General features: G+C 38.6%; 1 protein-coding gene across 3 annotated transcripts in view; it reads right to left on the bottom strand.

Annotated features, from left to right (window-relative positions):
- LAMA4 (laminin subunit alpha 4) overlaps window positions 1–26,787 on the bottom strand; it is a 106,956-nt gene that overhangs the window by 18,550 nt on the left and 61,619 nt on the right. For all 3 annotated transcript variants that reach the window (XM_080389064.1, XM_080389063.1, XM_080389065.1), the window contains 15 exons: window positions 26,386–26,502; window positions 24,182–24,330; window positions 21,969–22,110; window positions 20,822–20,918; window positions 19,966–20,082; window positions 18,743–18,928; window positions 13,631–13,770; window positions 12,260–12,433; window positions 11,060–11,202; window positions 10,571–10,733; window positions 8,409–8,542; window positions 7,013–7,184; window positions 4,839–4,970; window positions 4,066–4,208; window positions 519–654 (listed from right to left, as the gene is read on the bottom strand). In XM_080389064.1, coding sequence (XP_080245190.1) covers window positions 519–654; window positions 4,066–4,208; window positions 4,839–4,970; window positions 7,013–7,184; window positions 8,409–8,542; window positions 10,571–10,733; window positions 11,060–11,202; window positions 12,260–12,433; window positions 13,631–13,770; window positions 18,743–18,928; window positions 19,966–20,082; window positions 20,822–20,918; window positions 21,969–22,110; window positions 24,182–24,330; window positions 26,386–26,502 — 2,145 coding nt within the window. The remainder of the gene's footprint in view (window positions 1–518; window positions 655–4,065; window positions 4,209–4,838; window positions 4,971–7,012; window positions 7,185–8,408; window positions 8,543–10,570; window positions 10,734–11,059; window positions 11,203–12,259; window positions 12,434–13,630; window positions 13,771–18,742; window positions 18,929–19,965; window positions 20,083–20,821; window positions 20,919–21,968; window positions 22,111–24,181; window positions 24,331–26,385; window positions 26,503–26,787) is intronic.

Raw genomic sequence — 26,787 nt, 5'->3', positions numbered from 1 at the left:
CTTGCATTGTAATGGACAAATGATGAATGATGCAAGGGGTCACAAACAAAATGGCAATTTTCTGTGTTAATGCTGGGGGAATTGGTTTGTGTATTACAGGAGAAGAGCTGCCCTGTCTTAAGGGGAGAAGTAATTTGAAGGGTGAATATCTTCCTGTCTTTTTTATTTCATATGTCTGTATTAGGATGCATATGAGGACAATTGTTGTTTCTTTAAGAAAAAGCAAATCACATTAGAATAGTTCCTTTCAGAATACAACACACAATTTATTTCAGAGCCAGCTTTCATGTTGCAGTCTCACATATTATAATATCAAGTAAAACAACTTGTGCTTAATTCAGGGTGGAAATTGGGTCAGCAGAGCTAACACACACATACAGCACCCCTGCCAGTCAGTGAGTGCATCATCATTCCCTTGGTTGAAGATTTTATTTCCATTGTTTGGAGTAAAACTTAAGCTCACAGCTGTATCCAATGCCAAAATATTGTTGTTATCTCACAAATGATGTTATGCTTACCAGTGAATCCTCTGGGCACCCATAGCTGATTCCCAGGGTTCCTGGTTCTTCTAACAAGTTGAAATCCTTCTTTTGGAACTGGAAGCCCTTCATGCAGCCTTTAAAGCCAATAGTTCCTGCCAGATGTGAGCTAATGCTGTTGGGAAACATTGCCAAACAAGCTGCAGTTAGATAGCTCTTGCCTTTCTGAACAGACTTTTTTTTGCCAAGATGTTCTAAAAAACTTGGAAAAGCCTCAATCATTTGCCTCACTAGTGCCCAATTCCTGCACCTTTATGTAAAACAACTAATTAACCACATCATATGTTTTGAAAAGTGAAGATACACCAGTTGTAATAAATGTTATGAGGAGAAATAATGAGAGTTCAGAGGGGAGATCCATATACAGTAACTTTAAAAAGCTAAAAATAGCTGCTGAAATGAAAAGACTTATTTTAAAATGTATTTCTACCCACTTATAGTGAAAATCAATGGATTTCTATCTCCATTTTGTATGATTTTAGAAAAGTTCTGTTTTAGTTTCCCTGTCTTCCTTTTACTAGCAAGTTCCATTCTTGCCTTTGCAAGCAAATGGGTCTCTATTTCTTAACAAACAGTTGTGACACAGGTCAGGGAAGTATTCTGATTACTGAAGAGTGGATTTACATAATTGTAAATGAGAGCAGTAGGTGGGCTTCCAAGATCCTTTTAATGTCAGATTTGAGGTAGATATAGCACAGCAGCATATCCCAGCAGCTCCTACTCACTGCTCTCAAGTTTTTCAACTCCACCCTTTACCAAGATACCACCACATTATGGCACAGGGCAAATATAATTTGAATTTATCCTCACAATACTCAAGGTACATGAAGAAGTAGTAATTTGCCTAAAGTCACAGAGTGTCTGTGACAGTGCAAGGAAATGACTGGGTACCAGTCCAGGAGATAACTAGGGAACAAATACACTGAAGGAGTCAACGTGAAATCCAGAATTTTGACCTGGCTACCTATAAATGGTCTTTGTTCTTTCGGCAGGATGTGCTTTAGTAGTGGGATTCTTCTCACCTCACATGAGATGATACTGACAGTGTTGACATCTGCTTCTGCACTAGCTGTTTATGAATTATTGTATGGTAGACATTGGAAACATGATGGGTGAATCAGGCTCTGGAAATACTTACTTTTCTACATTGGCTAAAATGGACCATCAGGCGAAGTAGTGCAGATGTGCATTTACATGTCTGAAATAAGGTGAGAGGCCTTAATCTGTTCCTCAGTGATATCAGCAGAAAGGCAAAACTGACAGGAAGGCTCCAGCCATTCTCACTGGGATTTAGAACGAAGTGTGGGGTATCAGTCAACCAGTTTAAACTCTATCCTGATTGACCATGTGACTGGCTGGATGCCACAAATATGCCTGTCTGGTAAATACCATTAACTTCACATTTTCAAGGAGCAACGGGACCTATAGAAGATAGGCTTTAACCTAAGGAAAGGCATCTGAGTTTTTTTCTTAACTGTTACCAGCACCCAGTCCTCCTAGCTCTCCTTAGCTTTCTGCTTTATGCAGAGGTGGGAGAGAAAGAACATCTAGACCACTAAAAGAAGTGGTACTTCTAGATTCACTTTTTAGGGAAAAAAGGCAATTGACAGAGGAAAGTGCTGTTGAAGTGAATGAAAATACGCTGCTTTGAAAGAATATTAAATTCCTTCTCTAAGACTAGAGCTAGTTTCCCTCCCTGCTGCTGCCCTCCAACGTCAGTTAACTGTAAGTCTGTCTAGCAAAAGGAAGCATAAATATCAGTAGTAGGTAGTAGTAATAGAGAGATAGTACTAGATCATCAGTAGATGATACAATTCTAATACTGACTTGCGGTCCTGATGACAATGGAATGATTTCACATTTGGACTGTACTTTTTGCTGTCTGTCCTTGTCATGAGAACTGAAGCTGAGTACAGTATCAAAGACAAAGGTGTAGTTTTGCTTAGATAATTTCTGTATGCATTTTTCAATATTATAATTGATCATATTTTTACAATGTCTATGGATTTTTTCTGATACAACTTGTTTATTGAGATGTTATTTTTCTGCTTTGACAGTACCTTCCAGGTGTTTAGCAGAATAACCACAACTCTGGACATCATTGATGTGATTCATCTCGTGTCTTACACTTGTGAACAAGTCTCATCTGCCATTGAGCTGCTCAGTTGCCTAGATTTCTAGGTCCTTCTGGGCTTTTTCCGTGTTCTCTAGGCTTGATTAACCAAAGTAATTTTCCCCATCCTGTCGTACTTTGTTTCTAGATCTGATGTATTTAATACCAGCCCTAAGAGAGATCCCTTGGGCATGTACTGTAGACTTTTGATGCTGTGAAAATTGAAGAGTTACTACTATGTCCTATTTTCTCTTTCCCAGATACTTTCTAATCCACTGCAGCTTTTCCCCTCTCCACCTCACTAGTTTCCTTAATAGCCCCTTATGATAGACATTTGTAAAGAACTATTTGAAAGGCCAGATAAATTATATACTCTGTTTCTCCCTTGCCACCCATTTTGTTTGCATGTTCAGATAATTACATGGGATTTGAAAGGCATGAGTTTTCTTTACATGAAGTTTGTCCCTATCTTAAAAGCTTAATCTGTAAGTATTTTTTAACTCAGACATTATTTATCAATTCAAGAGTCTGTGCTGACAACAAAATAAGGTTTCAGAAGATTTACCACTAATTCCTAGAAACTATTGCACAACATTTGCCGTCTTCCCCCCCCTCCCCTTTTTTTTTTTTACATAGAGGGTATTTTAAAGAGAGGTGGTATTTCTATTAGCAGTTGTTACACTTGAAACAGCAGCTGGAGCCCTTCTGAAAACGCTGGCTTTGCTGTCTGGCCTGGGGAATGAATATTGCGTGTCAGAAGGGTGTACCCTTCTTCAAGCAGCCAGTCTGCTCTCCCAGAGCATGACCCTGGTCCGGCAGATTCCCACTGCAGGAAATGAGTGTTACACAGTCTACTGAGATTAAATTTGGCTTCTGTCAAATGGTACGATGGGAAAATGAGACTTTTTCTTTTCTTCCCACGCCTGTGCAGAGCCAGCTGACTTGGGTCTAGAAAGAACCTGAGATGGATCAGAACTGAAGAGCATATTAGGAAAAAAAATGTTTAAATTTCAAAATGCAGGTTTTTTTAAAGGGTCTTGATCCTTCAGCTCATGCATTGCTATTTTACAAAGATCATATTTTGCAGAGCAAGGAGGAATAGCAATTCTGTACGTTTTATATATATAATTAAGTGTTCTTTGAAAATGCCCTTCTGTTTTAAGAAGACAACAGTTTCTGTCACCCCTACTAAAACTAGACCAGTTTCAGCAGAATTGTACCTGTGCTGGATCAAGCCTAATCCTTGGTACTTCAGAGCTCTGAGAGACTTAGAGGAGTGTCTGAGTGTTTTATGTAAGGTGTTGAGGCTGCGAAAAATGTTTTATTGTAAGCCCTTCAGCATAGGTCCATGCAACATAACTTATATGTGGTGATTACTTGAAGATAACGCTTGAATCCCGGTTGTAAACCAACCTGGAGTGCAAGATCTCAGCAGGTGCTCCTCCAATGTAAATGTCCGTGAATGGCATTGCTGTTCTTTCATTGTCTACACTTTTTATATGCCGCCTGTCTACTACCAAGATCATCTTCTTAGAATTGTGATATATAATAGAAATCTGAAAAGAAAAATGTGTGCTTAGAAGTGTCCACTATGATATCTTTTATAAGTTGTCATGGTGATTTTGCAAAAATTGATTACATCTTTTTATCTTTTTGTTTGGAACTTCCCCCCATTTATCAAAAAAGTTGTTTGTAAATCAGAAGAAGGTGACAATGAGTACTAGTAGGGAGCATATTTTGATGTCACAATTTCTTTGATGACTGAAACCCCAGGCTATTTCACTTATGAATAAATCCACATGAAAATAGCCGATGTCAAATTCTACACTGCAGCAAACACACAAACTCTATGAACTTCAGAGTGCTTTCTTGATTTATCCAAGAAGTTAGGGCATACTTCTTAAAAAACTTATTTCATTGTCAAAGCATAAAAGGCTTAGTTGTGCTCTGCGTAAAAATGTTGAATGATACTGTAATTTTAGTTGTGGATCTGGAATCAGACTTTGAATTTACATCAAGTAAATGGCAAGAGAATTAACCTGCTAAGGGGGATTTGCTACTGTCACTACTACACTGGCTTAAAGCAAATTCTCTTAAGCCAAGTGCAAGTAGATATTTTAGATCTGCCAAAGTCCCAGTGCTGCTGGGATAGTTGGTTGTGTCTGTGATTGTAACTGCATCTCTACCTCATGAAATTTAGCGTCGTTAATCTGAGCCTTCTTCATGGAGTCCTCTAGCAGCACAGGGCCAGTGCTGAAGCCAAAGTCATAGCGAAGGTACAAGAAACCATTGTGCATCTCTAGACTGAAGAACATACTCTGTATAAAACAAAACAACAATCAGAAAAGCACTATGATTGTGGCAGTAATTAAAAAAAAATAAGTGTTATGAGAGTGTCTGGCATTGTAAAAAACATTCTGGGAAAAGGTATTTTTATTTGAAAAACTATAAAAAGTTTCTGGATTATTTTTATATATATAATATACATGTATATGTACACATGCACTTATCTGAAGATTTGGTGAACTGTTTACGTTAGGAATAGTATATGATAGCACAGTAACGTCAATATTTTTTACCAGTAAAGTTTCCCTAATGCAAACACATCAATTTATTGTCAAAATAATACCATGTGCCCAAATGAAAGATGTTATACTGGTAAAAGCAATGTTGTGCTAGAATGGTTGTATCTGCATTAGCAGCTTCTGTCACAATGCCTGTGATAGCTTAAGATTGTATCTTTTCACAGCTTTGATCAGCACTGCTGTATTTACTGAAGGCTGAACAACAGCTTGAGTATATTTACTGTGTATTTGGTTTCTGGATTTCCTGACTCTTCCTGCTTCGTGGTTTGGCTTCTGTTCTATGGCTGGGTGACCTAAACTTTATAAACAGGAGCTTTACTTTAGAAAATCTTCAGGGAGTGCTTGAAATTAAGATCTGTACCATAGGATAAGCCTTGTTCCAAGACAACATGAAGCAGAAAGGACAGTTTACAGCAATGTGCATCTGGGTTAATTCTAATGTTTGCTTTCTCTCCTAGTATTCATGCTGCCGTTCATGCTACTGTTCCCATGCCTAATGAAAACATGGGAACAATCATTCTGAAAAAGCTACTGCAGGCCAAGAACTGCTGTCTCTGACACAAATGAGCCCACCTTTGGAAGTTATTACTTAAAGTAGCAAAAGTAGGTTTTAATCCATCACTTTTAAATGAAGCTGCAGCTTGGGTTTGTTTTGAACAGCTTAAACTTGAAAATGAGACAGGGATTACATTCAGAATATTTGTGAGCTGTCTTTGCAGAACTGAATAATGGACTGGTTTATGCAGTCTTTCTGAAAGTGCCTGTGAGCAGGCACGGTCTTCCACAGCTAACATCCCAGTTGATACCAGTTTCCACCATAACGCACAAAATGCATACATTTCTGACAAACCTCTGGGTGGTTTTGTTTGGAAGAAAAATGACTGATCTGCAATAGAGACTCTTAAACTTTTAACATCAGTTGATTAGTCCAAAACCTCCTAACCTCTTAAGAGTGAAGGTAGCATGCTATGCTGCAAATTGCCCCCTACAACTCTGCTCTGCAAGTTACCCTAAAGGCAGACACTAGAGCGTTGTGAGAGTGGATTTTTTTCTCTTCTAAATGCTCAGTGTGGTGGTGTACATGTAGGGGTCTAGACAAGTGTATGTCTGTGGACTCCGTCTTCATAGTAAAATAAATACATAAATCCACACAGGATTAGGGATCTTGATGTAGGGATACCCAAAGACAAAAAAATGTGAGTCTGTCTTCAGAGGATATTTGCATGTTGAGTCTACTTTCTTCAAACCCTTATAGAGTTTGCATCACACTCAAACCTCCGAAAAGCTGGTGATATTTGGATCAAGCCTTTTTATTTGGACTACTTTCTATTTTCAGTAACTTAAATTTTTAACTCTAGTACACCCTGAGACAGTTATAAAGTGGCAGCTACCACAAAGTGGCTGCTTCATGGGAGTTGCTTCACAGTAATTTCCTATAGTTTTCATTGTGCAATCACATCGAAATAAAGGTGCAGCTACTGGGCTTAACTGGAGTCTCTTTCAAAGTGTCATCATGAGGGTATGACCGGTCTGAAGTCCTGACTGTCTGTGGATGAGAGCAGAGTCCAACTCAGGGCCTCAGCTTCCTGGGGCCTTTTAAGTGCAAGTTCCAGTTCCTCCCAATGTATACATCCACCAGATGAACACAAAGTATTTCCTTTTTCCAGAAGTTAGATGTAAGGGCATAAGCATTTTGGATTTTCCATGATATTTTAAGTACTGAGGATACTCATGGTGTTCATGGGTAAAGGGTACCGGCAGGATTTGGTACTCACCCCATTAATCATCAGCAGGATCAATCCGTTGTCTGTAGGAGTTCGAACTTCTATGTCAAACCGAGTCACCTGGCTGAATCTTCCCCTTCTCTCGATGTTTCTTGCTAAGGCATAGCCAGAGCCATCAAAGAAATAGCTCACAGCCCGGCTCTGAGTGAAAGCCAACTTATTTCTATGAAAAAACAAGCAAGGAAGTAATATTTGGCATATTCCCATTTGAATTTGGGGAAATTTAAAGGCCTTTACAATGAAAATAGTTTATTGAAATAATTTTTCTGACCCACTGCTTCTTTCTGACAGAGACTGATGACTTTCGTATTCTTTCTGGGATTTTTTTCTGAAAAATAGTGTGTAGCTTTGAAGTTGTATCTAACTCCATTACATCCTGCTTTTATCCTATGTTGTATGTAGAGGACAGGAAAATTCTTTGCTCATCCTTGTAAAGTGGCAGGCCCACGACACCTCCTCATCATAAGGGTACACATGTATTTCTATCAAGAGCTTGCCCAGTTTGTGCAGAAGCTAATCTGAATTTTCTGGGGCCTTTAGCTGAGCATGGGCTCTGCTGGGGAGCCCAGGGGTGGCCTGCATGCACTGTCCTAGAGAGCAGCAGCTTGCACTTCCCATGGGAATGGCATGGGAAGCAATCATCTATCGGCTCTGTCCCAACACCTCCTGCATTTCTTCCCAGTGAGAGCTGCAAGTTTTCCTCCTTTCATTGTATAGAGAGTACAAATGTATAGAGAATGCATTTTGTTGCTGCCCATTGTATGAACAAAATGCTGTCTATGTTTGTGCTAAGCGAACACCAAGGTTGGTGTTCACTTCTGCTTCAGGGGCTGCATCTCCCAGTTTGTGAACGGCTTATCTGAGTTTTTTTCTGTTGTGGCGGTGCACATACAGTAGGAGTGTATGGCAGACAGATAACATCAGTCTGGGCTTTGGTCGCTGGGTGTGGGACTGTGCTGCAGTATACCAGGCTTACTGGAGCTAACTGGCTGTGGCTGTATCCCTTGCAGTGACAGGATTTGAGTTAGGAGCAGTTCTGTCCCAGGCAAGCGGTGGGGGTAAGGAGGAAGCCTGGACCATGCCCCAGCTAACACAGCAGTTTCCCTTTTGAAGGCATGAGCAAGGTTGTGAGATAGTTAATGGCGACAGCAACAAATCATAGAATATCTTGACTTGAAAGAGACCCCCAAGGATCGTTGAGTCCAACTCCCGTATCTATCTATCTATCTATCTATACATTTTTGGTGCAACTAGGAGTTAAAAGGGGCCAAGCTCCTTCCGGGTAACTCAGTATCACCTTCATATTTGTCATCTAACCCAGGAACGAACCACCATCTAACCCACTTGCAACGAACCAGAGCAGCAGTGAGGGCAGGACTGTCCCTACCTGGCACAAGGTGGCGATGTGGCGGTGTCGATGTTATAGACGTGCTTGAAGTTGTACAGGCTGATGACGCCGTCGTTCAGGGTGGCCAGCTCCAGGCAGCCGATGAAGCCAGGCAGGTTTAAGCTAGGGGGGAGCTGCGCAGGGGGCAAGGAGAAGTAAAAGGAGAAAGGTCACACTTTTTATTTGTGTATCACGCAAGCATTTGTGCCTGGGGTCAGTTTTGTCTCGGTGCTCTTCATATTTTGAAACAAATGGGATGCCACTGCCTTGGCATAGTCTTCACAGTCCGCGTCGTGATACTGCTGTTGTGCTCCCAGTTAAAATGGAGCACAGAAATGGTGTCACAGTGAGAACAATAGCCCAGGTAAGGCAACTGCAACCCAAAACTTAGTTTGTAGTTTTGAAGGGAGCACACCTGAAAAAGGGTTAAGATTTGACTAATCATAGATCTTTCTCAATGTATTTGAATGTCTCAGTAGATATTTCATATCTGACTTATAGACATCCTTCACTGCCAGAAAAATAATTTCATACCATGACAAGAGAGAGAGAAATGAGAGAGATTTTTAAACCCAGGAGACTTGGATTCAAAGTCTGTACCAGTGGCTAATCCTCAATATGTATTATTGTGAGCAGGATATAGAAATTCCTTCTTTTAACAAAGGTCACTGCAAATGGAATTTAAAAAGCCACATTGGTAAGGAGAAAAATACAAAAGAATAAAGCTGACAGAGCTAGCAAATAATTCTTTTAGTATTAAAATACTCTGCCCCATGGAACAGGAGTGGTATAACTAACACCTCTTGTACTTCAGAGTCTGATCACTGCCAGTAACTTTTCTTTGGCTTCTCGTTATTTCCATTTTACTTACGATACAATAATAATGGTAATACAGCAATGCAGAATAAGTGTAGCTGTAAGAGAAAATGCAATTTGTATCTGCAGCACAGATATAATTTATCAAATGTATTTCCTTTGTTTCTTCTACTATTCTGTTAAATTAAGTATGACACTTCTAATGGTTAAGTGGTACATTCCATATTTAGAAAGTATGTAACAGGCAAGCAAAGACAAAAGCTTTTAGCAAATAAGACTGTATGTTAATAAATGAAAACGTGAGGTGTCCGTTCCCAAGGGAGAAGAGACACATATGCTCATCGAATAATTCCATGAATCCTTTTCTTACCATTGCCTCTGCATCTGTGTGTGTGTGTATCTGTGTGTGTGTGCATGCGCTCGCAACTATTATTCAGTCATCAGTCCTATTCCCAGGCAATTTGCACCCAGGATTCAGCAATCTAGAATTCAGACTGTGGCATATATCTGGTAGTCTCAACAGTGCAAAAGCTCGGGAATATGAAAGTGTATTGAGATAATGTTCGTTTATATATTGTTAGGAGAGCTGCTTGTGGAACAGTAGTTGGATGTTTTTAGCACCTACTACAGTTACCTTAAAGCATTTAACAGTCTCTTAAAGTCTTTCTAAGTAGGTTTTCATTCAGCCATGCAATTTTCATAGCCGAGATCGTTCATAACATTTTCTAAATCCAAAAGGAGGACCTGGGATGTTTGCAGAAGCAGATAAGTTAGGTACTAATTCATGCTGACTTAGGAACTAGACTGAAGCAACTGCCTCACACAGGTCTTCAGACATGTTTTGCACAGGCAAGTCTTCATGCTGTTGTAAGGCTGGATTTAAATCAATGATAATTTAAATTCAAACAAATCAGTATATTGCTAGTTTCCCACAGTGTCCTAATATTAACAATATATTACTTTTCATTTTTGTGACAGCTGTAAAAGAAAAAATTGTAAACACCAAGAACTCATTAGCATTGAAAAAAACTCGTAGCCTGCAAACTTTGTTAAGCTGAGCTAATAGGCCTTAACTTATGCATGCTACTTAACAGCTAGCACGCTTGTTTCTTATTACGTTTCAGAAAAGTTGAATGACAGCTGACAGGAATCTGATTGACTTACTGTATGACATGATGTGCTAGAGAAAATGGTAGGTTTTGCCATGGCTAGAAGACAGAGTCCTAGGATGATAAATTACTAGATAAGGACATTTTATTTATTAACCATTTCTCTGTTTAAAGGGAAGCCCAGCAAGATAAGTTTGCATTATTTACTTTTGAATTTAAAGTATTTTTCTGACCAACCTTGAAGTCAGGAGGTACTCCGCCAACATAGAAAACAGCATTTTCAGGTTCCAAATTAAGGAGAGAGCCAGGACCAAGAACCTCTCCCTTTTTGATGAACTTTTCTTCAGCTGTGCTGCTAAGACTGGGCACAGTTAAAAACATTTTGCCGTGTCTTCCAATCCTGTAGAAGGGAATTGTAAGAGATGAGAGTTTTGTGTTGGCTAGACTTAAAAAAGAACAGGCAAGCCTCCAACTCAGGAAGAGTTTGTGTTTCCTTACTAGCAGGCACTGGGGGGAAAAGAAAGAGAGAAACCACAGACACTTTCTCTTCCCTGCTGTGGCCCCTTGGGTCCTGGCTGTCTAAAGGCAGAGAATTTCCATTTATTTCAGCAGGATTAGAACCAGGCACTGAAGCCTCCTGATGAGCAGTTCTGACCCAGCCTGTTCGATTTTTTTTTTTTTCCTATTAACTGTTTGATTTTGGGGAAATACAGATTATCACTTTACCTCTCAATTTTGATGATGCTGAAGTAAGAAGGCCAGGTGCTGACTGGCTTGGCATCCAGAGGTATCTCCACATCTTGGCCCCCCAGATTATAAATGTACACAAGGTTGTCATTTTTAATTGCAAGACCGATGTAATTTTTTGCCTAAAACACCAATGGAGAAGAATGTCAGAGCTACAACATCCAAAGAGATTTAATGTAGAACATTAGTAAAGAGTAGGCTTTGATAGACTAAATGACACCTTTAAATATAACTAATAAAGAAAAGCTTCATTTTCTAATTGCTTTCTTTACCAGATAAAACTGTACAGAAAAAGTCTCTGATATTTTACTTCATATCCATTTTGACTGAGGTAAATACAAGGTCATGAGATGCCTTTTGACCGTAAATTGGTCATGTTCAACGGGAAGCTGTTCATGAGTATTTAGCGTGCAGTGTCATATGCAGGAAATAGGAAGAAATATTTGTCTAAAGCCCAGGTATTATGCTGCAGTTAAATATTTTGCCAAGAGGGGTTTCACTTGATTTATATTTAGCTTTCTTTTTAGAAAAGCTTAAAAAGAAAAGCCTGCCTCTTTACCCTTCCAAAGAAAAAGCTTACCAGGATTTTACCTGGCTTGTGAGGCATGATTTTTTTTCCTTCTAGGAACCACATTTTAAAGAATAATTATTTCACAACACTTACCGGGGGTGTGACTATATGCCCTTCCTAGATGTTTTGAAGTAGCCACGTTCAGCGTACGACAGCAGCACAAGCCACATACAAAGAAACCTGCTTATCACGTGGCTCTGTGACTTTGGAGATTTGGAATTGACTCTGTCAGCAGCATAAACCTGATTAAAACGTGGCCCACAAAAGTCAAGCAGAGTGACATTAACTGCTTCGGAGCACTTCAGTGGAGACACCAAGTGTGGCTTGCAGCAGTGACAATCACAGCAGCAAGCTGTGCAGGCTGTCTAATTTGCTTCTTGGAGAGAATCCTTCATTGTTTGGGGTGAGAACTTTCAAGGACAAGGGTCCTGGCAACCCTTGCTCATTGCTTGTCACAAAATCAATGACAGTTTCATAGTAGATACCTCTTATATTGAAACGGAGAAATAGTGAGAGGAAAAACCAAGGGCAAATAAACTTCAAGCCTATTTCCATTTTCTTTTTTTCTTTTATATATATATATAAAAATAACTGGGTTATTCTCTTACATTTTTGTTTCCGAGGTACAAAATAAATCTGTCTGGAGATGCTGCCAGTTGTGGGCTGTCTTTCTGAAACTTTATGTACAAGCTCATGGAAGTGAAAGATTTCAGTTCCTCCACGTTGATCTTTGGATTGACTTCAACAGCTGATTGGCCTCCAAACATCATAGAAACTTGGACCTGCAGTTGCAAGTGTGCAAAGTGAGACACATTATTGCTGCCTGGGGAGATTAGTTAAGGTGATATACAGGAATACTTAGCCAGCAACCTTGCTTACTGCAAAAGCAGTGTTGGCACTTAAAAGTTGGCCATGCAAAATTGTATGTTTGTAACAATCCCTTCTGGAAGACTCTGTAAAGAAGGTGAAGGGAATTAATTTTAAAATTATTTAAAGCTCCTAATTAGCTGTGCTTAAGCATATTAAATAAAGTAAATTACATTTCAGTATGTGTACGTTTAGTTGAATCAGGGCTACATCATAACTTGTGGCCCAGTGAAATTCTTATATAGCTATAAATTTATTTCTTTGCTTTGGGAGTAGTGTGACCAACTTCCTGTTCATGAGCAATCCTATTGTATTACTGAAGTTACAGTGATATATATGAGATGCTAGTAAAATTTTAAAACATGTTCATTTTAGTTCAAAATGCCTTCAACATAACTGAAATGTTTTCAAGTCTAAGCACAATATGCTTGAATGACAAAATAGATTTAAAGAACAGTCAAGCACTGCACATATGCTAAGTGATTTTTCCTTTTCTTTTTTGAAGTAATGCATGTGGACAGCATATGCCAGCATTGTGAACATAACAATAATACGCTGCATTTTTTATTTCTCTGAGTGAATTAAAATATACAGTTTTGACCTTTGTGTTCTTGTTACAGAAAATCTCTCATAATTTATGTATGATAATAAAAGTGTTTCTCTCTATTAAACATGTGAACCAAAGATTATCTTATCCTGCAGAAAATTAATGCAAAAGAAAAAAAAGAAATACTGTAATCTCAGAAAAGTTTGCATTAAATTGCCATAATTACTACTGTGTATGACTAATGTTGCCAGCTGAGTAATGACCTATTAGTTTTAGCTTTAAATGGTTTTGTTATTGTAGCCATGTTTAATACTGTGCCAATTACTTAATTAAAGTTGCTACTGCAGTAGCAGTAGTCTACCACAAATACCATGGTAATGTTATTTGCTTGCAAGTAGCAACTGTAAAGATTTTGATGACTTCCATGGTGTTTTGTTTATCCAGTTGTTGGGAGGTAACAATGTCAAAGTTTGGGCTTCTAACATCACCCAAGAAAATAGAGCTCCTAGTAAGATGCATTTGGTTATTAGCATTAGTAAACGGAAGTCCCATCCAAAGGTTTTACCTTGCTAGCTACACTCCTGGTTTGAGCAATTAACTCTCTGATCCGCTGAATGCTGGAAGAAATATTGTTTGCTGGTGCCTTCTGTTCTACTGTGCGCAGTTTGTCCAGGAGCTGAGGGAAGACTTCTGTAAGTTTCTTCACTGCAGTTAGAAAAGAAGTGACAGTTTGGTTTTTAACTCAGAAAAATTTCTCCTTAGCCTCTTAGGTTAACTCACCTATCTCCTTCTGCATTAGGAACAAGTTCTCACTGTGCTGTGTGAGGGGCAGGAATTTCAGAAAGGGTAGTAATTTATCAGAATCTAATATTGCAAAAGTTTTTGCAAAGAAGTTTGCACGAAGGAGACTACTTTTTCATGGGATCCTAGGTACTACCATGTTGTTGTACCTCTGTAATACTGTGCTCAAGAAGCTTTGCAAATGTTAATCATTATAACCTTTTAATCTTCCTTCAAGGCAAATAAATGTTAAACCAGATTTTACAGATATGGCAACTGGAGCAGAAGGATTATTTGTTCAGCAGCTCACTGGATATCTGTGGTTGACCTGGGAACTGCACCTAGGAGCTATGGGTTCATGAGCTCTTCAAGTTCATTTTAGAGGAGATGAATAGGTTGTTTCCCTCGGCTCTCAGCTGTGCGTCTCTTACAAAGGTTGTCACGCAGATAGCCGCAACAGCTGTACAGGTGATGTGTCTGCATGTGGTTCACAGCCCACTCTGCTAACAGAAACACTGCTGCTTTCAGACTGGGACAACAGGCCTGTACTGTACAACGGTAGAAAGCCTTAGCTGATGATGCATATGCACCTAAACTGTGCTTACTACTTGCCCCAGCCCTCGCAAGTGGCAACCTCTTCAGCTTTCCCGCCTATATCTGCCAGGGGTCATGAATCAGAGTCCAGGACTTTCAGTCTCTCACTGCTGTGTCTTCTGGTACGTGTGCAAGTAGGATTGGCATCAAAGGGAAATGCAGGTGTTTTGTTGTGTTCAAAGGGAGAGAAGTCCTTTCCCAGAAAGATAAGCAGAAAAATTACAGAGAAAGAAAAATAGCTACCCATACTTATAATCCAGTTTCATCACATCAGATTCCAATGACTTGCTGCCCTTTGAAGGATATTTACACATCACATCATTTTTCATTTTTAATTAGATGTAGGTACAGCTAGCTAAGTGTAATGAAATGTGATTTTAGCCACAAGCTACATGCATATAAGAAAGATCCAGTATTCGTAGTTAATTTTTAATGACATGGATTCACTATAAAGGTTAAGATCAGATTTGTAGGGTTTGCAGTTATATTTTAGGGGTTGTCACCTTGTGTCTGCCTCCTCTTGTGTTTCTCCCCCTCATATTTTCACTCTCGTCTGCAAAGATAGCAGAGACACAGGTAGAGGAGCTAATCCTCAGTTGTACTGAGACTGTATAGAAGGGAAAGAAGGAAGAACAGCCTCCAATCACTTCTCTATGTGCTTCCAGTTCTGTATTGACTAAAGACTGTAGCATCTCAGCCTCATTCTTAATGACCCAGAGTATGAGAAGATCCCGTGGAGTCCTGCAAGTCCTGCTTCTCTTTGAGTAGAGTGGAAAACTGTATTTGCCACAGTCCTGCTCTCTCTCTGCTTGGGTCTTTTCACTGTATTTTACTTTCCAGTGTAGGAGTGGGCCATACAGAGCTTTAAACTCTCCAGCGCTGCCCATTAAGTCCTGAAAGGCCTTATGTGCTGGGAGTTGGTAATCAGATATTCTATAGAAGGCTTACTGTGCATTAAAATGCCATTATTTTAGCAAATCCTCAAAGAACTACAGTGAATTCTGGATAACACATTAATTCCAGAACACATTAAATTTCTACTTAAAAGATAAAACACAACTAGTATAATAATCAACTCAGAGAAAGTTTTCTCTGCCTTTTGAAGTGAATGTTCCATTGCATTGGGAAAAAGCTCACATTCTTAAATTAAAAAAAAATATTGCAAGATCAGAAAGTAATTTAGCAAATTTCAAACACCTATTTTTTTTATTAATCAGCAAATTAATTGGAATTGTTCCTGTTCTGATATATTGAAAAACTGGCTTTTCATCTGTTTGAAATTTGAAGTATCAAACTGGGAACACAACTGTAAAATGAAAACACAAAACTAACATCTATTACTGCTAGCTGTTATACAATCTCACCATAAATCTCATCCTCTTGTCCTTTATAATGTCATTTTTCAACACAGAAGAATACTGATTTTTTGTTTTAGTCTTTGGGATGAAGGTGAGAGTGAAAAAGGAAATTAGTCTCACCCAGTGATAAAATACAAAAAAGAATACAAGGGAAACTGTCAAGGAGGAAATACCTTGACTATAACCTTCCAGACACTTTCTCCTTTTGTGTTTTCCTTCCCAACCTGTCCTTCATCTGCTTTGCTAAAGCCTACCAGTTGCCTGCACAATGGTGACACAACACAGGGAGTATTCTCAGACAAACCACACAGCCAAGACACGCTCTCACCCCTCCAAAAATCAAATGCAAGCTTTATTCAAAGGCAGTCCAGACATGTCAGCTTAGAGGCTTCAGCTGCCATGGCAGTGTTATCGGCATGATGATCAGGTGTTTTGGTGTTTCGGGCACCTGTCTGAACATCTTTTGTGGCTTTCCTTTCAACTTTGATAGGCATTTCTCCTGCCAGATCAACCTCTCCTGGCAACGTACACAGCTGATGCGAGAACCATGCCCTGGCATGTTTGCAGGCTGTGAATCAGTCACATCATGCTATAGCCTCTTTTGTAGCACTGATCTGTCTCCTCAGCTAAAAATGCCTTCAGACAAAAAAATGCCATGGAAAAAGCTGGCTCCATAAATGTAGTAGGTCACACATTACTGTAGCTTGCATATTAGCATCTCTCAAACCGTTAGTAAGCAGGCCCTCCGGGCACTGATACGATCACAATACTTTCAAGGCGAGTCCCTACCTGCAAACCCACCAGCACAGAGAAGACATTTTTGCCAGGCACATCACATAGGAGCTGAGCTGTTCTTTACAACTCATGGTGCATGTACCACACATGACTTTTTGGAAACATGACCAACTAGGACAGCTGGGATATCTTGGGTCTATCCACTTTTATGGAGCCTCTCAATATTTCTTCCAGTAAAACAAGCTAATATGAGCAGATTTTTGGAATCCTGAACGTCTGCTGACATTTTGAGCATGAAGAGCCAAATGCAGTTCACGTTGCTGCTCTGTAAAGGTGAGCAAACCCCAAAACCTTCATATATAAGCTATAGCAGACTGTTTATCTTGGATGTTTTTCCTCATACCAACCCCTCCCTGGATGCCAATCATATCCTCATTTACATTATCTTAAACGGGAGTTGAAGCCCATAGCTCACAGCCTGAACCGTGCTCTGTGGTGATCAAAAACATTCTACAGCAACGCAATGCAATGCGACTACTTAAGGAGCTCTGCACGATGACTAGCAGCAAGCTTACTTGTTGCAGCACTCTCCAAACTATCAAGCTGCAACAAGGTCTTTTACCATATCATACCAGCATACTCTTCGTGTCAACCCCTCTACTGCCTTCTCCTCATCCAGGGCATGTGTTCTCTCTCCTCTTGCTTCTTCCTCTCTCTGCTTCTTCTTTGGCTGCTCCCTCTTCATTGGCTGCCCAACCACTTAACAGAACCATCCACAGCTGCACCTTATCTACATCGGCCAACCCACAGTTGTATATTATCAATGTTAATTAACCCAGCTTCATTCCTCTATACTTACTCATTCCCAGAGGGAGTGGTTTAGTGTTTCCTTTGGAAGAAAAGCTTAGAGAAATGTGAGTTGTCTCCAGTTCTAGAGCCAGAAAGTGGGATATTGTACAGTACTGAATTTCTTCTTGTGTAGGGAACCACTTTTATACCAGTTCTTGGGAGCACTCAACCAAAAATCCTACTTCAAGGGTCTTGTCCACCACTGAATACTGGAAGTAACATGACCCTTGGGTTTCCCCAGTTAAGAGGGCAGAGTGTGGCTTTGGGATGCTAGAAACAGTGTTGGGTTTGGTACTCAACACCATTTGCAGTAAAAAGGCACTCAAGTTGCAAAGCTCCTGACAGAAGGATTTGGGGCAGTAGATCTGAGATTCAGACTTTCTGGAGACAGACTCAATGGAGTTATGGACCTTCTCTGAGGTACTTTCAGGAGGAAAGACATTGCTGAACAATGCTGCAGGTGATGGTACTTGTGAAACGTATGCAGGAAATTTCTTGTTCTGGATTTTCAGCTTCCCCAGCCATGAATAACTTGGGGATTAGTAAGCCTCCTAGGCAGAGCCAGGAATACACTGAGCAATAAACGGTGGTGCTTGTCAGCAATTTTTTATTTTGAATGTTTTCACTTCTAGATTGATTCTTTTCTTTCCTAATTGTTCTTTTCCTTCTTTCACAAATAACTTCATTTCAGCTTCACTCTCCCTGCCTCTTTTTACGATCTTTCCTATCATCTTTATTTCAGTGTTGTAGCCTGCCTTATTTTTTTCTTTTGTCTTTTTAGCTACCTTAAGTGTTTCATAACAAATCTTCCAATTTTTACTCTAGTATCCTTCCCCCCACCCCCCCGATGATAAAAGTGGAATTAATGTGGTGCTTACAAGCTTTCCCAGCAATCATTCTGCTTAAATATTATATTTCCTCCTTAATCCTCTTTACCCTCTTTGTTTAGGCTACAATCTAATCAAGTCAGGGACCGTGTCTTGTCCACTGAGAACAAAAGGGCCCTGTTTTCAAATGCCTCCGAGTGTTCAAAAAACCAAACAACTGAACCATCAATCATAATAATAAAAGTATTTAAGCTGTCTACCATTCCGTGTGACCTTGGTATCCTGATAAAAAAAAAACTTAGAAGCCAGTAAGATTTCAACCCTTAACTGTTTAGGTCATTTTTGGAAATGCCCCAGTATGGAACAGTTTTAAAGTATAGTCAAGTCTCTAGATAACTGCTATTTTTTGAAATGTTTTCAAGGATGTAAAATGCTAGAAGTTTATATGCAATGTGAACAATCCATACAACAAGATGTTGCGGTGATTCCCTGGCCTTTTAATGCTAAGGAATGGTAAAATTCAGGTCACCATACCTGCATCCCCAGCTGAATGCACAGCACTGTCGTATGCTGCTGAATTGTGCTGCAAGTCTTGCAGGTTTTGAGACCACAACCTCACGTTCTCATCGATGGGGGTCGTAGCCTGCGTCACTGTCATGGTAGCACTTACAGCCTCTGCAGTCTTCAGTTTAGCTTGCTCCAAACGTTCTCTGGCTTCCACTACAAAATAAATAGGGGATGAGAAGAAATGAACTTTTTCATAGATTCAAGTGAGCTATAACCAGTACTTACTTAGAAGGTGGTGAGGTTAAGGGAATTTTACCTTCTGCAGAATGGGGCCCCAACCTTGCTTGCTTGATTTGCTCTTTATTTCCACAAGGAATGTTCAAAACTTCCTGTGATTGGTCTACAGTTATATTAATTCTCAAAATTTATCAGACTCCTATTTTCATTCTAGATAGTTAGAAATTTTCAGTGTTCTTGGATTTTGATGAGTGTTATATAGCCAAAGAAGTTGGAACAGAGATGAAAAAATACATTGATTTTCATCAGGTTTTAAAAAGAAAATGTGTGTATTTGTTGAATATTTTTTGTGAAAGATATTTTTGAAGAAGAGAAACCCAAGACACTTCAAATGTTTTTGTTTTTTCATACCTGGCATTTTGAGGTTTTTGTTTTTTGGGGGATTTACCATCTACTGTATTTGTAAAACCTGTGACATTTTGCATATGGTAATGTCTTGGCAGTAAAACCCAGCCATTTTTAGTTGAAGTTAATGAAAAAATCTTAATGATGTCAGCTTTGAACACCTTCAGATATACTTGCTGGATACTCTGTGTTGTCTCTTTTCTGAAAAACTAAGGTGATTTTGTCAATGAAGACTGCTAGTAATTACCTCCCAAATTCTCTGCTTGCCAGGTGTGATGTATATGTGAATTAGATTTTGACTGTCAATACAATAAATCCACAGACCTGTAGAGTCTCCAGTACTGAAAACATCAAGAATAACATAGGAGACAACTGTAGTAAGGAGGATCAAGAAGAATGTTAATAATTTCAGGTGGCAAAACATACGATTTTATTATGAGTGTGTTAAAGCTGGATGTTTGCTTTTTAGGTCTTGTTTCTGTCAAATACCTTTAGGCCTCCCTGGGACTGAAATCTTAATATCAACTTCATAGGCCATATGCAAAGGTAAAATATGCTCTTAAATGTATGAAGATAAAGCATCGTAAAGATGAATTTGCTTTTACAACCTGGCTCTGCTGATTGCATTTTTGTGATGGCTGTCATCAGTTGCCTTCGCAGATCATTCATTCTAGCAAGAGTGCTGTTAACATGCCGGCTAGTGTCTGCAATGGTTAAATCATTACCTGTGGGGAGAAAACAGGAGGTAGAGTTGAGTGGCATCAAAGTAGCATTTAAAAAGGTAAATTTTATCCTGTAGAGGTACATTACTAAACATTTAATACACCATAGGCAGTATACTATAGCTTTTTTTAGTATAAGGCATACTAGCACTCTTTGACTTCACATAACCTAAAGGAAAATGCAGTTTTGCAGCTCCCAGCCATTATTTACTTGTCAGAAGGTCACTTGGAAAAATCTGGAGACCTGTATCTCAGTCAGTACTCTCTCTCCCTTCGCTCTACCAGAACTGCCGAGAATAGTTGCAACAAGTGTACAGGAAAAGTTTTAAGGAACTCAAAATAGCCTGAAAAAAGCCTGAAGAAGTAATTTCTGTAATTTTAGAGCTTTTTTCCAAAATCCTTTAACATTTATTATTAATATTCACTGGTGAAATCTAGCCTTCTGAGCACTTAAACTATTGTGAATTGATTTAAATTGAACAGCTGTTTGCAGGATCTCCTATTTAGACAGTGATTCGATCTGAAATGGTCCTTCTGTGAATGAAAAAAACTTTCAGCATTTGGCAGGATGACAACACGTGAACTACTCAAACTGTGCCCATGGCCGTTTCAAGTACTTTGTGTAGTAACTTCGATCAATACACTAACAGCAGTAGTTCTGCCTTAGTGATGTGCTTTTGAAATTTATTTTAACATGCATGCTTCTAAACTGACTGGGAAAATAGGAAGAATATATATTTACTGTAATCTGCTGTATGTTGTAGCTCCATGGCTTGGTTGAGAAGTTCTTCGCTTTTGCCTTTATGGTAAATGATCTGAGTATCAATTCCAACTGCAGCCTATAAGTATGTTTCAAAAAAGAAAGTCAGAATAATGCTTATTGAATGTTCCTCTTTATTCCTTCATAGAAGTGCAACTGCAAAGTCACTGCGGTTTTCATTTTTTTTGTTACTCTTAAGATTGGCAGATGGATTGGAAAAAAGTCTGAAAAGCAAAATTTTCTGTAAATTGCAATTAAAGTTTAGAGAAATGTATGCTTTTCCAGAAAAAAACACTGAATAACAAAGATGCAGAGAGCACAGAAGTCTTATCAATTGATCAGCTCCAGTATGGTCAATGTGATGCTCACGCTACGTGTTGGTTAGGCACTGTGACTGTTCATTTCTGCTGTCACCTCGGGTGGGTAATGGGATGCTTGCAACTGCGTGGGGAGCCGCCTTGCAGTCCTCAGGAGTGTGCTGAAAGCAGAGGGCTGGATTTAAAATCCCACAGCTCCCTGGGGTTCAGGCCCTTGTAATCTAACCAAATCCTCTTGCTATCTCACTAATAAACTGCTGATAAACAGCATGTATACAGGTTGGAAGCTATATACATACAAAAATACATATGAAGTGTTATAGAATAGCAAGGACAGAGACAAAATTAGCATCCTTATCCTTGCACTGAGTGTACAAGTGGGATATTTGCTCCATTTTAACTTTACTTTCTATGAGAAATGGTGATGCTTCTGTTAGATGTCTTGACGACCTTTCCTGCCACCTGGTGCTGCGTGGAACGGGAGGACTTGAGCACTACATGCCACATCAGGTTCCTACAGGGCCACGGAGTTGTCTGTACTTTTACAGAAATGCCTCAATTTGAGTAACAACACAGAGCAGCATCACCCTCTATTTAGGGACAGAAGAACAAGTTGCATCTTTTTGAGTACCAGGGGACTTTAGGCTGGCAGAATAACTAACCACCTAGGATTTAATTCAGAAATAGGTGAAGCAAGATGAGCAGTGAGAAGTATAGTGCTGACAGTTAAGCTAAATCTTGTTTTTTCTTTATATTTAGGTGTTTGAAGTCCCTGAAGCAAACTAAAAGCTGATATGATGAAAATTACTTACGTCATTGACCCGGTTTGTTGTGTTCAGTGCCAGCAATGCAGCTTTGTTAGCTTCCTCAATGTAACTGGCAATGTTTTCATACACATTTGAAGCGTTTATTGCCCTTTGTACCAAACCATTTGTATCAACACCATACAAATTCCTGTTAAAAAGAGAGTAAAAGGAGGAAGAAATCAAACTAAATCTAAGTGGTTTCAAATTGAATAATTTACTTAACATTCTGTCAATTCTGACTACATAATCAGACACATAAATATACCTGGCCTGAGTAGTAGAGTAGTATTCTGTTTATTGTGTATGACCATTTATGTCAATCTGAAGCAGATGAAAACTATGTGGATAGAAAGTCCTTTCTAGTGGTTTAACTTGGGGAATTTTACCCTTAACATCTATATAAGCAGCAACAAGTGACTACTGGGCTTTTTTTTTTTAAAAAAAAAACCCCACACCCTAGATTAGATATTCCATAAATTAAAAGAATAACAGATCTATCAGTTGTCCTTTAGGAATAACTCTGGCCATGAATGGAAAGACCTGTGTGTGCCAGTGATCAGGACAGCTGTATCCCTGGGATGTTTATATTTTCCAAAAGTAGGTGGGAAAATAGGGAAGTCAGATGAAGAACTGCCCATCGTCATGAAACTTTGCAAAATGTTAGATTTAAAAAACACAACATATTTTTGCTGGCTTGGTAGAGCTTGGTTTGCATATTAGGTGATAACCGGTCTTCAGGGGAGATTCCAAACAGTATTTGGTTCAAGGCTTAACCTTCAGCTGTTAGCCATTTATTATTTTTAATATTATTGTGGTAAATAGATTTTAGAATATGTGTTAGATATGTTCTCTAAATATATATTTATATGTGTATATTCACTTGAAGGTGTTTGCACACTGAGGGATTATTAAATTTCCAGATTCAGTGTTGTTGCCAGAATTTCCTGCTATATTCCCCTAATATAAAATTTCCCTAATATAAAATTCCCCTAAGACAAAAGAAGAAACTCTGCCAAATAAAAGCCTAACAAGCTTATAAAGCCAACCCGTAAAACCAAAATGATTTGAAGACAGGCTAAATGTTTTAAGGGATTACAGTTTCACTGCAGGACAATCTTCTCAACAAATAAAAAAAGTCAGCACATTTCCATCTGGATATTTTGTAATTATCTCTGTTTGCTTTCTGCTAAATTCCTAATGTGTTGGACTTGGTAGTCATTTTAAAATTATTTTGGTAAGGGATGAAGGCTAGCCATATGGGGTATTTTCTTTCAAGTGATTCTGCTGCCCCCAGTTAGCTGATCTCAGACTGAACATATTTATTTTTTAGGCTGTCTGTAGTTTGTGTGGCATTCTAGAACAGAGTTACAGATGTCAGCTTTATACAATTGTATAAAAGAAAACCATCTGTTATTTTTTTTTTTTATTTTAATCTCTTATCTAGGGCAGACTAATATTAAGAAACAACTGGTGTTTAGATAGTATACCTGAAGAGTAGTTTTAAGTTTATTTTCAAAAAGCATACGTCCATGATATTACTTAAGGTAGAATTTGGTGAAATATTTTATTTAAGAATTCATTTGCAGCAGTGGCTGTTCCATGGCCAGTCCCAGTTGCAAATAAAAGTCATATTTCAAATCCGTCTAGAAGAGAATTTTTTAGTAAAGTGGGAGAAAGTTGATGAATTTAGTATCTTCCAGCAAAATAGGAAGATGTACAGTAATTTTTTGGTGTTGCAGTGGGCCAGTTTCACTGGGACACAACCTATTGACAATCAGAACTACTCCATCTGTAAACCAGTTCTCGAACAAAAATTATCCCAAAGTCTATTTTGTGGCCCATAATGCTAAACATTTTTAAATGTGAATGGATTTACTGACATGAGCTGTTTCTGCAAATCCCATTTTATCTGCCTGTATTGTTTTACTTTTCAGTAATCTACCTTTCTATTCTCTTACTATGGGAAGAGAAGAACATGCCAAATTAGAAAAGGGAGAATGTCATGCAAGATATATGTCTATTCTCTGAAAGGATTCAGCTGTTCCCTCCGGACCATGAGAAGTCCTTCCATACATGACTCAACAGTGATTTGTTTAGTGCATATTTGCAGACAGCATATTTAATATCACTGTGTTTCTGCTTGTCATTTGTTCATTCAGCTGTTCAATGAGTGAGTAGCACTTCTATGAACGGATTCTGCTGCTGAAGTTAAATTTTACCGGTCCAGCTCATCAGCAAGTCTTCTTAGGTTGTGTGCATGATGCATAGCCTTTTCTACCAAATCATCATCAAACAGAGACAGATTGGCTAGTTTTTCTTGCAGTTCCTTTTTCGCTCCATCTATTTCTGCGTAGAACCCTGACACATTCTGAACAAAATATGGAAGGAAGAAAAGAAGATAAAAACTGTAAAAGTTCAATCCATATTTTGATTATTAGGTTTTATTTTAATCTATATTATTATAATGTTCTTGCTTTCTGTTATAATTTTAACAGATCAAAAAGAAGAAAGATCTAAGAGTCTGTCCCATGAATGTCAGTATAGCAAGACAAATGCAGGAAGACAAAAACCAAAATTCCAAGAATCGCTTAAAAATGTATTAGAGGAGATAGTGTAAAATACAAAAGAAAGGCACTGAGAAATGTCTTACTATCTTTTATGTTTGGTCCAGAATGCTTCCAATGAGTAGTCTTTCAGACTGAAGTGCTAACAGGTGAAGTAATTAAACCAGATCTTTGCAAAAATCCCCTTATTGCGGTTCTTCTGAAACTGGGAGGTTGAACCCATAATTTTTTTGTTTGTTTTGTTTTTACCTCTTCTCTGTGAAGACTACAGGCCAGAAGTTAGTTTTTGGGACTTCTAAATGATATCTATACAAGTGAACTAAATAGTGCTGTGGTGGTTGGGCTTATGCATCATCACATTACTGCATGGGCCCTGGCACTGTTTTGGCCCTGGCCGTCTGCCGCTGTCCCCAACCTGCCTCCTTGGGGAACAGCATGGGCAGTGCCTGTGCCCTGGGGACAATTTGGCAATGGCTGGAGAGGTGCAGATATTTGAGGTGTACAGCTGTGAGCTGTGCCACATCATGGAAATGGGCCCTGGCTCCTTTCTGTCTCCTTGCACGGAGACATCTCTTGTGCTAAGACACCTTGGGTTAGTCTGGTTTGTGAATCAGTCCACCTAAATACTACCTTTATCTATGTATATGCAAGGAGAAGTAGTGTCACTTTTGCCTTAGCCATACTTCTTCCTCACATGAAATACTTGTGGGGAAGACCAAATGGGCCCTGCATTCAGCTTCTCTCCAATACACAAGCTTGCTGATATGTTTGAGGATTATAAATTTGGCCTCAAAATACACAAAGAAAGGACAAAATGGAGGGAGAGAAAAAGGATGAATGAGTGAAGTGTGAAAATAGTTATTGCTGGTGAGGATGGAAGATGTATGGTGTTCGCATACTACTTCCCTGCAGTGTGAACATCCCCTGTGGATAAACTTATCCACAGGAGTGTGACATCCAAGATGATAAACTGCAGCAATTTGCTTTGTACAAAACATAGGAGAAAAAAAAATATGTATTGCTTCGTCACCCTGGGATGGTTATAAAGCAAGCTGTCTTCTTTCTGTTTTCTCAAATAACTTTTTCAAGGAAGAAATAATGACTTCTGATATTTACTTTTGTGTTAAAAAAGAAGTGGGCAACTATGACCAGAATGAATGTTTGTGGAGAATTTTCATTTATTAATTGTGACAAATTATTAATTAATGATCATTTTATGAGATAATTCAATTATCTCAAAATTTTAAAATAAAACATGAAAAAAAGCAGCTTTGGTAAATATTTTAGTTAGAAAAATCCCAGTTTTATTTTATTCATTCTTTCATAGGAAGTTCAAACCCCTGAAATTTCTAAAAATTTTCTGTAGCACCCTGTCTCATATGAAACGTTGGATACTAGTCTACAGTTCCAGAAGAGGATTTTCTATAAGGCAATCTGTTTATATATGTTTTACACTCTGAAACTGGCTGGTCTAGACACTGATATCTGGGATCTTTTGCCTCCTCCTATGCTCACTTACAGGCAGGAGAAAAGGAATTTAGCATATAGTGCAGTCTTTTACCAGAGCATCTTTTAGCAGCTGCTTGTAGTGAAATGATTGGGAACTCCACAACAAAATCCTTCATTCAGCTCTGCCTACAGTAAAGTGTCCCTATAATACAGTTATTTTTCTGAGGCAGTAAAATGTAATTACAGTGCTTTTAATCCAGAAAGATTTTTACTTTTTTTTGGGGGGATATTCATCAGTATTTCATTGAAACAGTATAAAAAAGGAGAGGTTTTTATTTAGTGGTTTAAACACATGACAGAAGTTCAAAAAATTAGGACATATCATTTAAAGAAGTCACTGAAGCACCTACCTTTATTACCTCACTTAACTCAGAGTTGACCTTTTCTGGTCCTGCCAAAATAGTTGCGGCACTTAGCAGAGTGCCGTTCACTTCATCTGTTTGCTTTAATATTTTCTCATGTTGTTTCTACAAAAAATAAAATAAAATAAAATCACATCCAAAATCGTCTGTGCATTCTAAAATAGTGTTACCATTTCTATTAAATTCATTAAAGTTAATTCAAAAGATGAAGTGATGAACTAGATAGATTGTAGACAAATTTGAAATCTAAGTTTTTTCCAGATATCTCTAATAGCTCCATATTATAATGTGACTCTTTGTATTTTCTTGTCTTTGTGAAAGAAATGTTGAGGTTTTTTTTTATTTATCAATTTCATTTTATATTACAGCATGAGAAATTATTGGAATGAA

Source organism: Falco punctatus (assembly GCF_963210335.1).
Source record: "Falco punctatus genome assembly, chromosome: 5".
Lineage (NCBI taxonomy): Eukaryota > Metazoa > Chordata > Aves > Falconiformes > Falconidae > Falco > Falco punctatus.
Note: the sequence above shows the minus strand (reverse complement) of the source record. Positions and strands in the feature narration are given on the sequence as shown.